Raw genomic sequence first — 16,159 nt, 5'->3', positions numbered from 1 at the left:
TAGTAAATATGTGGGCGTGCTACGGTGGACGCAACGCCTTCTTTTACGGCCACCTCCTTCGTTTGGGATGTCGTTAAATGGGTTTGTTTTGAGCAGCATTTCCTTTTTATGAGCATCATCTTCTAACGAGTGCTTTTTCATGACGATTATAAAATGTGCAATCCTGAAGCTGTAAAGTGCAATGGACTAAACACACATATGATGTTTTGCAGTTTCAGGGTATTGTCAACAACAGTACTCGATTATGTGTAATAATTAATAATAGTAATTATGTGCAAAATAACAATTTTGTTCAATATAGTTGCATATCAATTAGGAAATGACTGCATGAATGCATTTGGCGGCTACACACTTATGATGCTACACGACTTGCATGGATGCATTTACAAATTCACATCTTGGTATAAATGTTGTATTAGAATGTGTCATTCCCAGTCAATACCAGTGCCTCACCAACCAGTGTATTGGTTGATTTTGTCGTGATAATCAAGGCAAGGCCTTTCTCTCCACACATGACCGGCGGTAACCTGGCAGAGGTTTCTGACATGTGTGTGTCGCTGTGTTTGCTGAAGGATGACAAATGACGGTCGCAGCCTGGGCAGGGACATGCTTCGTGCTGCTGCCCCTAAAGAGCTTTTCCATGATGCCGCCTTTTCGCACACACACACACACACACACACACACACACACACACACACACACAAATCCGGGTGCACAAGCACACACAAAAAAAACCTCTGTGCTAACGACCTGGTAATTGAACAGTCATGAAACAATTAACTCACTCTCTTTTGCTCTCTTTTTCACTTTCTCAGTTTGGCTTTCTCTCTCTCACTCACTTACTCACTCACTCACACTCACAGGTATTCAACAAACACACACACACGCACACACACACACACACACACACACACACACACACACACACACACACACACACACACACACACACACACACACACAGCTTCCTTTTAGATCATGCAACACACACAAACACACCCTCTCCAAAGCCTGTTGTGCGTTAAACGCCACAGCCAGCATGCACCAAACAGCGGGGCAGTATCTGTGTTTGATCGGCGCCCTCGCATAGCCCATCAGTTCCCACAGGTTTATGGCTTTACTGCCCGGCCCTTTAGAGGCTCCGAGGCCCGGACAGGACGGCTGGGCGCTTCCCTAAAAGCAGAATTATTCTGAATCATTTCACTAAAGGGAGCAGATGCTACTTGTAGGTCTGTTGTCTTCCATCTAGGAGGTGGAGGTGGGGGGGGCAATCAAGGTGTCCCGGTGCCTCCTAAATGCCACCCACTTCTGCATGACTGCGTCTGAGTGCTTATCTGACCCTGGTCGTCATCGTGTCGTCTGCACCTCGCCCCCTTTATGCCTCTCACACGCCCCCCCCAGGGTCGCCCTTCCTTCTTTGCGGTCATCTGTATGGGAGATGTGTCTGGTCACTCAGTGCCACGCTGGACAGCGCATGCGGACGCAAAAAGGTTGGTGCTCACATCGGATAGAGAGGTTCGGAGGACAAGATTTACACGAGAGCCAATCTATTTTTTTTTAATGATCAGGTTAGATAAAACCGAAGAATGAGATCCTCAGGAATAAAGCTGGTTGACTGTTTCAGCATGTGGTTGGGAAAAGCCTCTTGTACCGCTCTCTGGATTAGAAGATTTTGTCTCGTCTTCTCATCTTCGACCTCAGTTTAGACGAGGTACCGGTCTCCGAGGGTGACTTGGATTACGATGGTCGTCTTGCCACGGTGCGGCCGCTACACCTCGTGTCTCTTGAGCTAACCGGCCGTCCGGCCAACGTCCAGCGGTCCCGATGGAAGAGGCGGCGGTCTCCGTGAAGGACTGCGTGGCTCTGTTTGTCTACTGCTTCACCTTCCTCCTGGGCCTGCCCGCCAACCTGCTGGTGCTCTTCGTGTACGTCCGCAAGGCTCGCAAACGGGGCGCCACGCCCAACGTGGTGTACGCCCTCAACCTGTGCCTGGCCAACCTGGCTCTGGTGGCCTGGCTGCCTGTCAAGGCCCTGGAGATCTTCCTCCAGCGCTGGGTGCTCCCGGGGTTCCTCTGCCCCATCTACAACTTCTTCCTCTTCGCCTCGGTGTACGGCAGCTGCCTCTTCCTCACCGCCGTCACGGTGGGCCGCTACCTCAGCATCGCCTTCCCCATCGCCTACAAGCTGTACCGCCGGGCGCGCATCTCCTGCTTCATCAGCGTGGCGCTCTGGGCCGTGGTGCTGCTCCACCTGTCGCTGGGGCTGGTGGCCGAGGGCGGGGCCTTCTTCATGTCGCAGCCTGACGGCGAGGGCGGAGTGGCGGCGTGCTACGACCACTTCAACGAGTCGCAGCTGGCCGTGCTGCTGCCCCTGCGGCTGGAGATGGCCGTGTCTCTGTTCCTCACGCCGCTGGCCATCACGTGCTTCTGCACGCTGCGCTGCGTCACGCTGGTGTGGCGCTCCTGCCTGCCGGCGGCGGGGAAGCGGCGGGTGCTGGCGGTGGCGCTGACCACGCTGGCGGTGTTCGTGGTGTGCTACGCGCCCTACAACGCCTCGCACATCGTGGGCTTCGCCACGTGGGACGACGTGTGGTGGCGCAGCGGGGCCATGATCACCAGTGCCTGCAACGTCTTCCTGGAGCCCGTGGTCATGCTGATGCTGTCGCCCGCCATGTCCCGCGGCATCATGGGAAGGATGTGCGGCGGCAGTGGGCGCCGCCCGACCTCGTCCGCGCCGAGGTCCGCTCAGAGTCGCCCGCGCAACACGCTGTCACAAGACCCCGGCGCCGACGTCAGGGAAAACCCCTCGCTTTCTGATAAGGGTCCACCTGAAGTCACGATGACCAGGTTGAGTCAAGACTGACCGGACGGGAAGGATGGACTTGAACGCGACTGGATGTGGCGGACATGTGCAGACTCATGCTGTTGCCACGGCAGCAGATCATGGATGGGGTTAGAGGTGGAGGTGGGGGGTTGGAGGTGTGTACCACAGTCTTCAGTAGGTTAGTAGGTTACTAATGGAATGATTGAATGGAACTACAGTCACTTTACGCTTGTAATCAGGAGATACCTTGACTTTATGCTTTTCTTCTCATTCTTTTTTGGAAGCTTGATGTTGCTTTCTGTAAATAGATAAAAACACATGGTTGCAAACCGAGTAGATAAGGTATTTTCTCATGCACAGCCACTATTCTTATCGCATTGTTATATGATGTTCATGAACCAATTAAGACACACCTCTTTCTCTCTCACACACACACACACACACTGGTTTAATAGTAGATGTCTTTTGATTTGATGTGAAGTGGTGCATTATGCTTAATGCTGGATCAGTCCTTTTTAAATTTAAGATCAGACACGTCTATAGGTCATGTGTAACAAATTGTGTTTAATTTTAAGCAATTTGTTTTAATTTAAGGCTCCCTTCAGAAGAAAAAGTATTCCTGAAATGTTCACTGTACAGATAAATCTATCCAGAAGGGTATTATGGGTCCAAGAGGCAAAAAGGTTCAGCATGTAAATAACACAATTTTTTTTATCCATCAGGGTGGCGGGGCTGATCGTTCGACTTTGACCGTGAATTATAGCGCCCCCTATGGGCGAAATGGTCCCAAATGTGTGGAGATATAGTCCCAATATGTGCCCTTCCGGGATACCTCTATGGTGGACAGTTGGAAAACTTTTTACCATTCACAGGCTGAGATATGGGCTCTCCTGAATCAAAATAATAATACCCAAACAAGACAATAACAATTGGTATCCAAAGATACACTGTGAATGACTATTAATGACAAGCATTTGATCTGTATGTTAACCATGTATATTGAGATTCACTTTTAGTAAATCCAATCTAAACAAATTTCTGTTATGGACCATTCTTTCTTTTTTGTTTGTTCAGAGTTCTGTCATCTTTTTTTAATGAATAAATAATTTGAGTAGCTTTGGTTTTTACTGTGTACAACCTTGTTCACAATTCTATACCTGTCTTTATACGTATATCCATTTAGCTAGTCTATCCATCTCACTGAATCTATGTGCCTAACTACATCTACATCTGCCTATCTCAATGGCTGACTTCAAGGAGCATTTAGTCAATCACCAGAAGATACACCCTGATGTTACTATGCCTTTAATAGATTATATGAAATGGCATCAGTCTTGATCCCATAATAACAAATACTGTATATCAGGGTGGGACTAAATGGTGGATGGCTTGTGATTGGATGCAAGTAAGCAGTGTTGTCATTGATTCAAAAGCTATTCCTTGGGCTTGTATTCATCATACAATAAATGTCTGTTTGAGCGTAAACTGTTAATATTATTTCACCAAAGTAAGATATAAAGTTAAAACGGAATGGCATGTTTTGTTGAACATAAATATGGAGTAGGGAAATACCTTAAGAAATGATTAACAGGGTCTGAAAATATATAACCAGTATGTGTATAGTAAAAAAAATAGATCATTTGCATTTCAACAACTGACTAATAATATAAACACACGTTTGCTTTGTGATATCAGCCCTTCCCTTTGTGAACATCAAGGCCTCTAATAAGCCTGTGTTAGGTAACGCCACACATCTAAACACACATATACATCCACGGCTGCTATTGAACCGGTTGCTCAGAGACGGTTTAAATGAGCAGGACAACAGATGACAACGGGCTTCTTATTAAATTTCCGCAATCTAAACTGAGATAGGGGTTATTCGGTTCAACAAGCAACGCAAAGGGGCGTGTCTTCATATGACCAAACAGTGTGTTAACGAAAGGTCACCTTCCCGTCTGTGGTCCCAGTCCACCCTCACCACTGGACGATTCTGACTGTCTGCACTGGGACGTGATGGGGCTGGAGACGTTTCTGAATTGACAGGTAGGTAGGTCTTTCATAATTACAATTTTACTTTAAACTGTTTTGAACATCTGGTTCATTCCTTCTCATTGAAAAACATATAGCATATGGTCCACTTTTACATCTGTACCGAGGTGCTTTTCTATGGGTTTTATAAGTGAGCTCAAGTTTGAAATGGGTTTTATCTTACTTGGTTAACATACGTTAATGTCAGCTCCTAGTGTTAACATATGGGGTGACTAATTGGAAATGTAAGTGTTGTCTTTAGCAGTTAATTTGAACTATAAAGCCCCAAAAATATAAGCCCTCCAAGATTTTGAACCATGAATTAGTCATTATCACACATATTTCCCATACATACAACGTCTTCTATGAATTTGGACTTGAAAATATTCAAATGAAATGTCAACATTTATGGCAACGAAAAATAGGATTGAAATAAATGTACCTGTTGTGACATTGGAAGTATGAAAATCTAATCTTCCGCAATCTTCCCGTCTTTCTTATTGGAGGTAAATGTGGTTCTGAATGTGCCAAAGGGCTATATTGCCTAAAGCAGAGGAACTCTCTGGTCTGAAAGACAGAGAGAAAAGTCTTTCTTTATTGTCTCACCGGTACCTTGATTTAATAACGTAACAGAGTCTGAGGCGTAGTGTCCCCGATCCAGATCGCCTCGCGTAATGTTTTAATTTTACTCTGGTGTTCATCCAGAAATCGGTGGCCAATGACTACGTCAGGATGACCATCCACACCCTGATAATCTCCGTCTACGCCATCACCCTGATGATGGGCGTGCCCGCCAACATCCTGGCCTTCTATACCTTCTGCTGCAAGGTCCGCCGTAAGCCCACGGCCATCGACGTCCTCCTCCTCAGCCTCACCATCTCAGACCTCCTCTTCCTCACCTTCCTGCCCTTCAAGATGAAGGAGGCTCTGGACCACATGACCTGGAAACTGCCCTACTTCCTGTGCCCGCTCACCAACTTCCTGTTCTACACCACCATATACAACAGCACCCTGCTGTTGACGGCCGTCAGCGTGGAGCGCTACCTGGGCGTGGCGTTCCCCATCATATACTCGCGGTGCCGCCGGCCGCGCTACGCCATCATCGCCAGCGTCCTCTTCTGGGTGGTGTGCTCCCTCAACCTCGTGGTCGTGTACATCGTGCCCCTGACCCCGCACCTGTTCAACGACATCAACGCCTCGGCCCATTTCCCCAACCGGTGCTACATGGACTTTAGCGAGCAGCAGCTGGACGTGCTGCTGCCCGTGCGCCTGGAGCTCTTCCTGGTCCTCTTCTGCGCGCCCTTCCTCGTCTGCTGCTTCTGCTATGTCAACTTCATCCGCATCCTCCTCCGCCTGCCCCACATCAGCCGGCGCCGGCGGCTCCGCGCCATCGGTCTGGCCGTGGGCACCCTGCTGGTGTTCGCCGTCTGCTTCGGCCCCTACAACTTCTCCCACGTGGTGGGCTTCGCCCGCAGGGAGGATGAGAGCTGGAGGCACGTGGCTCTGCTGGCCAGCACCTTCAACTCCTGCCTGGACCCCATCATCTTCTACCTGTCGTCCTCGGCCGTCCGGAGCATGCTCAGTGGCTTCCTGCGGAACATCATGGCCAAGCTGCACATCTTCGGCTGTGGTGGAGGAGGAGGAGGGGGAGGAGCTGGAGGAGATGGAGGAGGAGGAGGAGATGGAGGAGGAGGTGTAGCTCGGACTCAACCACCCGGGGCCGAGACGTATAGGGAAGAGGAAGTTCCAGAGTAAAATGTTTGACATTGTTTTGAGTGTGTTTTGTGTATAACTGGCGTTGAGAAAGCCATACTCGTGTATGGCTCTTGTCTGGTCCAATCAAACCGTTTTTTACTTCTTACACAGAAATGGCAACGTATCAATGAGGAAAGGGTTGCTATTTCTTTTGGACTCAGAAATGCTGATACTTTCCTTTGTGTGTTTCAACAATGTTTGTTAGAGTAATTTATTATGTATAATCAGTGTGTAACTGGCTTTCAAAAAGCCAAAGACCTACTACAATTACACTGTTTAGCAGGAACCAGTAATCAACTAGGGAACGACCATTTTGTTTGCGATGGAGTTTAAATCAATAATGTTAACAAAACAATGAAACGTTAATTTCAGCAATCGAATTGCTGATTGAAAGCATGATCAACTATAAGCTACATGCCCGGTCGGGACTCATTGCATTATATAATGTGATGCACCTTGCTTGATGCACCTACATTCAATAAACTCTTTATGAACATTACGTCAAAGTAAACATACTGAGGGTCAACAATATGAAGGCTCAGCACAAGGGAAATGTAATTGTGTTAGTGCATATATATGTTATGTACGTCCTTTCTCACATATATATGTTGACAATATAAAACGTAATGAGGGGATTTAAATTGAATGATTTGTCACAAAATAATATTTGTTCTTAAAATCAATGTTCAATGTTCTTAAAATAGTTTGAGAAAGCCTAATCCTAACCTACCGGTTTAGAATAACTTGCAGATTTTATGACGTGTGATGTTTGATTTTATTGACCTTTATTAGGCCTGGACACATCTTCAAAATGACTGCAATAGCTGCCTACATGACGAATACGGGTAATTAATACCTGGGATAATAGTAAACAATAGAGACTAGAGTTTGGACACCAACAAGCTAAAGGCTACTCACTGACACAACAAGAACCAAATATAAACATATTATACATCGCTGTGTCTAAGCAAAAACGTGAGTCACCTCCCATGAAGTGGGATGTAAAACATGACCAGTGCTCGTTTCAGACATGTTCCGATGGTCATGGGTCCGACTCCAAGAGCAGGCCTGTGGTAATTTCCTGTTGGAACAAAGCTCTTTGGCCAAGCTTCTTTTCAGGGAAATGGAAATTAAACACTCGCCCCTATGCAAACGCAGTCAAAGTTAAACAGATAATATTGCCTATGGCTCCCTTGTTTATCTGTTTTATGGTTACCATGTTCCATACGTAAAATGTAGGCCATGTTGGGCGGTTATGGCCAAACAAGTAATATTTAGACTAGGGTTTTTATTTTTTTTATTATGTTGCTATAAGAATATTACATGTACATGTTAACGTGATTGGGCAGCTCGTCCAATCACGTTTTTTTCCTCACGTGTACTACGCAAACACCACTGTCGGCGGGAAAGCACATTTAGTTAAATGTTGCTAATTAGATTGATAATAATTTATATATACTGCTAGGGCTAACATTAGCTCAATTATTTTATTCAAATCTTTTACAAAAAAGAAGAATCATTGTTTGCAAACGATTGAAAACGTTTTAAAAGTTTGAATAAATTGAAACATAGCCTACCTGTGTAACTCGTTTTTCAGTCGTGCACGACGGTGGGATGGATCACTCTGCGTAATGTCCACAACACCCAAAGAACGCCAAGAAAAGTAAGTGCGCCATGTGCTGTGTTTTTTCAGACGCAGTTTTTTTATGTAATTTGTGAGTTTGATATGTGGGTGTTGTGAATCTTCGTTCAATGGTCTGATTCAACATCCATGCTTGGTGTGGCGACTTTATATATTGTTAAAGATACATCTAGTTGAAACGCTGCTTGCTAGGTATAAACTTTGTAGTTTTATTGTAGTATCATAACTGATAATGCCAGTGGTTAGGAAAAAAAAAAAGTGCTGCAAGCGAGGCTCACTGCAGACAAAAAGTGGTTAGCTACATTGATCATTCATGTCATATTTCCAAAGGGCCCACTATAGTTGTAGTTACCTCCTTCATCATAATCACCATCGTCATCACTCACCTCTCCATTGGCAGCAATGGTTCCCAAACCGCCATAAAATGACAAACATAATAGTATAGTATTTTAAAAGGAGATACCATTTAAAATTCTATACTATGCAAGAGTTTTGTTATTTTTGCGATGCTCCAAAAACCTTGTGAACCTTTACAATGAGCAGATAAACACTAGGATTTAATGCCCAGATTAACTGACCCCCCCCCCCACCACATGCTTTTATCCAATCATTCAAAATCCTTAATCTTCTATACATTACATTGCACCTAGTGCATTTCTACTATATTATATCAGAGAACAAGGACAGTACTACGTTTGGGAACCACTGCCCGGGTCAGTGTTCGATCCCCATTTACCTGAGCTATTAGGTACACACCTATGGTCCAACTTGCATCGTTTAAGGCTCCCTGCCACTCCAAGGTTCAGCCCACAGCCCTGTTCCACCCAAGAGCGGCTCGCCAGAGGATGTCCAGTCATTAAACCCACCCAACATCAGGTCCTTCAACTTGCCCCCCCGGTTATGAGATGCTTTACAACAAACGGACCAGCACCATTGAAATATTACCAAATGAAAACATAAAATAATAACTTAAGTTAGCGAGTGCTCACTGATGACTGGGGAGTCCGGATAAGTCACAAATATGCAAAGGATGAGTTGGAAAAGTACTACAGCCGTCAATGCAGAACTGGCAAAGGAAGGATTAGATAACGATTTTGTCACATACTGGGGGGAGAAAAAGACTCTTGCTTCATACTCTTCATTTTGTACAATGACTTTAGCGTTTAAATGAATTTAAACGCTCCCCCATGCCTACTGTTTATACATGATCTCTGAAGACTAATAAATTAAAAATACAAAAAACAAAAGTTGTTTTCGTTCTTTCACACAGCAGTTTAAAACACAGCAATTGTCAGAAGTAAATAAAAACTGAAAATGCAGTAGCCTTTAAAATCAAAACAAATAAAATGGTGGACTCCAATAGCAGAGGGGCAGAGTGTAAATTGTCTGGTCTCCGTGGTTTGCACCGAACCAAAAAGGAATCGGAAGTGGATTTGGTGTTTTTCGGCCAGCCGCCTTGAAGACTTCCTGTAAAGCGTCCGATGGAAGGCGGGGCTGTTTCGCTGCGGGTTATTGTCAGTGAGTGTGCGCACGCACACGGCCGGAAGCATCGCCCCCTTCACGCACACTCAGCCGCAGCCCCGGCCTTGTGTGCATGTGTGTGTGTTTCGCGGCGTTCCACCACTTCTCCCCCAGAGGTCTCGTGGTTTGTGCGGGTACCAACTCCCTGACTGTGGTCCTTTCGGCGGTCGTTCCTGCCGCTGTGGATGTGTGCACGTGGAGAGGTGTGCTTGGTTATGGCGTGAGTCTGGGTCTGTGTGTGTTTTCCAGTTCGTCAGGGGACGTGGGGAGGGGGGGGTGGGGTCACTGGGGGGCAGGGTCTCCGTTGAGCTCGATGCCGTGCTGCTGGAGCTGTGCCCGCAGGAGAGCGTTGTCGTTCTTCAGCTCTTCTATCTAGAACACAAACGATGACAACATAAGTTCTTCTATCTAGAACACAAACGATGACAACATCAGCTCTTCTATCTAGAAAACAAACAGTCCTTCAACAACAAACCTACGGTTTGCCTTATTTTCATTTAACATCAGGAATGTTTAAGATTTAAATTTTTCTATCTAGAAGACAAACAAAAACGACGTGAGACTAAAAAGCCGGGCCGTTTAGGGAAGCCTCTCTCCACGCCACTGACGGAGACGTTGAAGAAGCACCACAGGCAGGGTCAGGGTTCTGGCGCTACCTGTTGTCGGAGCAGCTCGTTGTCCACCTGGACGCGCTCCACCTCTTTGCAGCCCTCCTGCAGCCTCGCATTGTTCTGACGGAGCTCCCGGATGTAGTCGCAGGCCTTGGACAGGATGCCGCCCTTACTCTGGACAGAGAGAACGGTGTCCTGTGGATTAGCCATGATGAGCTATTACAAACTCTAACCCTGCAGTGACCTCATGGAGAGTCAGTCCCCCCCCCCCTAACCAGATGTAGGGTGGTTAGATAAGCCTACCCAGTGGACTGTACCAAATGGCAGACTGGTATAGGGGGCATTCAACCCCTGGGCTGGCTTCCTGAGCACAATCATCCAAACCACTACCACAAACCACACTGTCAGGATCTACTGTATGTTATATGTATTTATATTTTATGATGTATTGGCTGTGTTGACTATTGTTTGCAAACCAAATAGCCCCTCGGGGACAATAAAGACTATACTACTACTTCCAAATTATATCATCTCTAAAAGTCCGGAAGAGTGTGTGTGTTGAACGTACCGCTCCTGTTTTGCTGCTGTCTATGTTGCAGTCGGGGATGATCTTTGACAGGGTCACGATCCAGTTGTTGATCTTGTCTCTTCTCCGCCTCTCCACTGTAAACAGACACAAATAAATTCAGATTATGGGTACTCTGAGTGCGTCTGAATGTCTTGGTGAAAGAGGCCCTCAAGACAGTGTGTTTTGGGACAAAAACATAGGATTTAACCCCATTTTACTTTAAATTGGAGATTTGTTTGAATGGCATAAATAAATATGTTGATGATCACATAAGAAAGATGAACATGTTTAAAACAGTTAGTTAACACTATCAGTTTTGGGTTCACTGGCTCTTTAAATGTTTTGTATAATACTTAGATTTTATTCACTTATGTATAAAATATAATTGTGGCATATTTTACCTTCGTTGTGCTGCGCTCGCCGCCTCTCGTCTCTGGGGGCCCGGGGCCCGTCCATCTTCCTGTTGAGACACAACAGGAAGAAGACTTGATGTTGAAATGGACCATATGGTCACGGTCTTCAACCTTCAACTATGTGTACATTCAATTTGGTGTGTGCCAATTATCTACACACACGCACTTCGAAGGAATCCAATGAAATACATAGCACATATTACAGACAATTTAAGATTATATATATTTTTATCATCAAGGTTCATGTTTAATACGTGCAAATGTTGTATTTGTAGTTATAAAATGAAATAAAAAATAACATCATCCATTCTTCACACAAAATAAATTTCATAGTTGAAAATAAAAGAGAAATACAACAAAATTTAAATACAAAAGACCACAGAGATGACAATGAAAGACACCAAATAGTTCTAATCCCACCCACTGGGGCGCCGGGGGTGGGGGAGGGGGTCATCTTGTTAGCACAGAACCAGAAGAGGAGGAGGTTTTTGGGGGGGCGGGGGGGAGGGGTGGTCAAAGGAGCTCCTCACCAGTTAGAACCGCCATGCTGCAGCATCTCGCTCTCTGCCAGGTCTCTGAGGATGGCAGGTAAGTGGGACACAATTGGCTTTTTGTCTTTCGTGAACAATTTCCTCAGACTCTTTCTAACAACTCCAACTCCGTGTGTGTGTGTGTGTGTGTGTGTGTGTGTGTGTGTGTGTGTGTGTGTGTGTGTGTGTGTGTGTGTGTGTGTGTGTGTGTGTGTGTGTGTGTGTGTGTGTGTGTGTGACACTCACGCAGAGTAGGCGTGTGTGCGCGGGGCGATGGTGCGCCCCGTGCCTCCCTGCAGCACATCAGGGGGGCTCATCATCACATAGAACTGACCTGGAGGAGAGGAAGGGGGTGGAGGGAGACGGTTACCAGGCAACCGGTTAGGTCGGCCATGAGGCAAAGAGAGCCTCACAAAAATAAAACAAAACCAACCAGCATTTCACTGCTTTATATTATTCAGATTTCTAAAGACATGATTTTTTAGATATAATTACAATAATAAGTTATTATCGTAATTCATAACCCTTGATTGATTAATTAATGATTAAGTGAAAAAACAAATGTCATGCATGTGTTTGTCATGAAATCTCTGGTTGCAGTCAGACTGCGTTAATTCACTTTGCATACATTTCCTCCCCCCCCCCCCCCCCCCCGTAACCAAGCGACCTCAAACCCCGCCGTACACGCCCACTCACCTCCGGCCTGCGTGAGCGTGGGGTCCGCAGCCTGCACCGACACCGCCGTCCCGTCGCTGACCGTGGTGGCGGGGAAGTAGGCGAAGCGGGTCTCTCCACCCACCGAGTCACCGGCCGGGCTGCCGCCATTGCTGAAGGGGTTCTGGATGACGGCCTGGACCCAAACCCACCAATCAACTGCCTGACTCTCAGTACGCATCACTACTGCTACAGTCACAGCTGATGCTCTACCAAGTGGCGCAAGCCCAAAGCATACAGAGCACGGATTTCACCTCACATTTTTAACACGACAAACCAGATTGATGAATTCACATTTCACATTGAATTGACAATTCACCCTTCGTTCACATATCAACTGAAAATACTTAAACAAGACCTTGAGAGTAAGCAGATTACTCTCAAGTTCCCCCCCCCTCCCGCCCCCCCAAGGAGATGGAGGATCCAAGACGCATCCAAAGAAACGACCCTTGGGTCGTGGACACCACAGAAGAAGACGGGGGTTTGAGTACACACCTGGGCCACCGCCTGGGGGGCGCCGGCGAAGGCTGCAGCGGACACCACACTGACGGCCCCCGACCCGTCTGTGGTCGTCTCGATGTGCTCGTCCGATACCTGGACGACGCGGTAGGTCACCTGGGGACAGGAAGGGGCGGGGTCACCGCGGTCAGAACTGGAACCATTCATCTCTTATGACCATTTTTTGTTTAACATATTTGCATTGCACGAAGCGGTGGTTCTTGTAACCATTGGATTCACATAAGAGGTGTGTGTTTGCACTGTGGCTGTGCTATAGCTCTAGGCTGGGACTCAGTTCCCCAGTGTAAACAAACTCGAAAAAAATTAAATAAAACCAACAAAAAATATAAATCTATTTGAGGACAGCTTAGTGAATATTTAAATTCACACAGAAAAGTGAAGGATCCTCTTTCAGGTGGATTCCTACCAGGCCGTTTTATGTGTACGATGTGGTGATAGTCATTAGCGGGGCCAACCGCCCCTTTTCCGAACAGCTGTAACCAGATAGCAGCGTGTCAGGAGGAGGAGAGCAGGAGGAGGTGTACCTGCCCGCCGCTGTTCTCTGTGCGAAACTGGTACTGGACATGTTCCCCAAACGCGGCCTGCTGGACACTGGCGATGGTCACTGCCGTCTGCTCCTCCGTCCCCACCGTTTCTCCTGAAACCAAAAACGAACCCAGAACAATACGTGAGAATAATTAAGGTTGTTGTAAAAGCACTATTTGTGTTATATGATTTGGTTTTTAGGTGAATAAATACATCGAATTACCTTCCTGCAACTGGACAACCTCTTCAGTTTCCTGTTTATCGTGACTGGGGAGGAGAAACAACGTTAAAAAGTGTGGTATATTGGCCCGCCCGCCCCCTATCCCTGAAGGAGCCCATCTGTCACGGAGCATCTAGGGCTCCAACAATTAATTATGCCCCTTGCTTGGCGCGGAAACAACCACCACACACATATATCAAGGGTAAAAAAAACAATGAATGATCAGCTGAAAGGGGACACATGTGGTTCAGTAAATGCATTATTAAACTGCAGTTTATATTTGCTTTTGTTGCGGTTGTTGTACATAAAAACAATCAATGATAACAACATACAGCAACGCCCATCTACCACAGTGTTATTGGGCCGAGATCCGAGTTACTTTATATACATAACCCTGGGATGAGGTGTGTGTGCACGGGTTGATTTGCACCACGTCAAACTCTCACATTGACTTTGCTGAAATTCATCTGCCAGTGTCCTACCCAACAACTCTGCAAACAGCCTATAGAGTAATCCCTTCAAGTGTAAAACACCATACACAATCAAATGCATCTAAAGCCCAACATGCACACTAACCCAACCAATAGCACCCTCTCATTTATTATGCAGCGATATAAAACCACAACACGAAGCCGTTCCGCTTTCGATCTTTCTCCACGATCTGCGAAGTGGCATTAACATTGCGATGCGAGGAGAAAATGGTGACTTTGGGGCTAGGCCATCGGGGGGTAGGGTAGCCATTGCTAACGCCAAGTGTTAAACAACCAAGCAAGGCGAAACTGTCTTACCTCGTCGAGCTGTCCAAACTCTGTTCGAGCATATCCATGAAGGTTGGCAGTTTTCAAAACGCGATATCCAGCGACACTGATATATATAGGGAGATGGAAGTGCTGATCACGGGGACAAACACACGGGTCATGTGAGGAAGACCGTCCAGGACACGTGAGGGAGCCGTCGGGCGAGGAGCTAAAATGGAGGCCGCTGCGGAGCCGGGGACGTCCGCTGCTCGTCTTCTCTCGGCGACCTCTCGCTTCGCCTGTTCTCCGACTACAGCGGTGTATCTCGTGGATTTAAACGTGTTATGTTGGGGGTTTAGAAATTGATTCGGGGTGTAGTATCGTCGTGGTAACGATTCGGGGCTGGTTTTTGGTTGTTGTGTTGTCTACGTTGTCTCCGGGTTTTTCTCTGTGGCTCCGTAACGTTTCCCGACGGCTCGTTTCGCGGCTGCCGGTAGCGAGCTCTAAAATATGGAGTGGAGTCTGCTGTTGATTAGCTGGAGAAATAGCCCTGTAATCCTCCAATGTGTGCTCGTATGTATTTGTATGCGACCTGTACACGCTTGTTATGAAGTCATTGGATACAAATTGGCGTAATAAAAGTATTTTTAAAGTAAGATGTACTCTTTATTGTAGTCATTAAAACACTGACGGACACGATTTTGATGTTAAATAATTCAAGTCAATCACTGTTGGGTTTATTTGAACGAAGATGGACAGGTTGAAAATAGTCTTCCATCCAAAGCAGTGTTGCTTTCAAGCCCTTTGCCCAGGTGACCAAGGAGATCCAATCCGGGTTTTCCACCGGACCACATGACAGCCTCTGCTTCCACTCGCTGCTCGCCGCAGACACGATGCAGGATATGAGGATTTTCAGCGCTCACACTCGCGATCGCTTCACAATTACGCCTCAAACGTTGTGTTTTGATTCCATCGATTAACGTTATATTGGAGGACATTTGCCTATCATGTAACGCAGAGCTTCTGCAAGCATCGTTCCGTTACGCACACACCATGCACCCCACCCCCCCTTCTCCGCCCCTGATACCGGCTATTATTCTGTTGAAAATATACAGAACAGCACCTAGAAATGTCATTAAAATGTGTAACTTATAATTAACGAAGCACAAATAATGCACAAAATCAAAGAACGTCCAGAAAAGACTCTTAAGACAATTAAAAAAAAAAAAAAAAAAAGCAGCGTTATGATGGACGACTGAACGCCAAACGTCCTCCGGCATTCTCTTCTAATTGTTCTCATATGGACAAGTTGAATCAGAGACACTCAAACTCCCCCAGTCAACCATTGTAGTTCTACATGTACACCCAAGACTATATTTGTGTGTGTGTGTGTGTGTGTGTGTGTGTGTGTGCGCGTGCGTGCCAGTTTTTCATTCATTTTATTCATACATCAACATTATTGACTCCTTTATTAATTTCAGCCTTAGCCTCTTTCAGAGCAGACAACACAACATGTGTAAACGAGTGAAACAATACACACAAAGTCTAGA

The 16,159-nt window shown here is 46.3% G+C and overlaps 3 protein-coding genes across 4 annotated transcripts; 2 read left to right on the top strand and 1 right to left on the bottom strand.

The window, feature by feature from the left end:
- Positions 1-1,824: 1,824 nt before the first annotated feature.
- LOC311365332 (free fatty acid receptor 3) lies at positions 1,825-2,862 on the top strand (the record flags this gene model as incomplete). The annotated part of the gene is made up of 1 exon (XM_084484844.1): positions 1,825-2,862. One exon carries the CDS (start codon positions 1,825-1,827, stop codon positions 2,860-2,862), a length of 1,038 nt encoding a protein of 345 aa, XP_084340970.1.
- Positions 2,863-2,906: 44 nt separating this feature from the next.
- Positions 2,907-6,609, top strand: LOC311365331 (free fatty acid receptor 3-like; the record flags this gene model as incomplete). The annotated part of the gene is made up of 2 exons (XM_084484843.1): positions 2,907-2,951; positions 5,560-6,609. The coding sequence occupies 2 exons, from the start codon at positions 2,907-2,909 to the stop codon at positions 6,607-6,609; spliced, it is 1,095 nt and encodes a 364-aa protein (XP_084340969.1).
- A 1,854-nt stretch (positions 6,610-8,463) lies between these two features.
- On the bottom strand, positions 8,464-15,161 carry usf2 (upstream transcription factor 2, c-fos interacting). Of its 2 annotated transcripts, none has more exons than XM_084484403.1 (11): positions 14,661-15,161; positions 13,876-13,919; positions 13,652-13,764; positions 13,104-13,223; positions 12,591-12,744; positions 12,141-12,228; positions 11,895-11,939; positions 11,353-11,411; positions 10,952-11,046; positions 10,429-10,578; positions 8,464-10,144 (listed from the first exon to the last, which is right to left on the bottom strand). In XM_084484403.1, the coding sequence occupies exons 1-11, from the start codon at positions 14,696-14,698 to the stop codon at positions 10,055-10,057; spliced, it is 996 nt and encodes a 331-aa protein (XP_084340529.1). In that variant the 5' UTR covers positions 14,699-15,161; the 3' UTR covers positions 8,464-10,054. The 2 variants fall into 2 exon arrangements, with proteins under 2 accessions (XP_084340529.1, XP_084340530.1); XM_084484404.1 differs by having other exon boundaries at positions 10,429-10,557; positions 14,661-15,158.
- Positions 15,162-16,159: the final 998 nt, after the last annotated feature.

This window comes from Micromesistius poutassou (assembly GCF_964030765.1).
Source record: "Micromesistius poutassou genome assembly, chromosome: 20".
In the NCBI taxonomy this organism is placed as follows: Eukaryota; Metazoa; Chordata; class Actinopteri; order Gadiformes; family Gadidae; genus Micromesistius; species Micromesistius poutassou.
The sequence above is the reverse complement of the archived record's forward strand: the minus strand, read 5'-3'. Positions and strand labels throughout refer to the sequence as shown.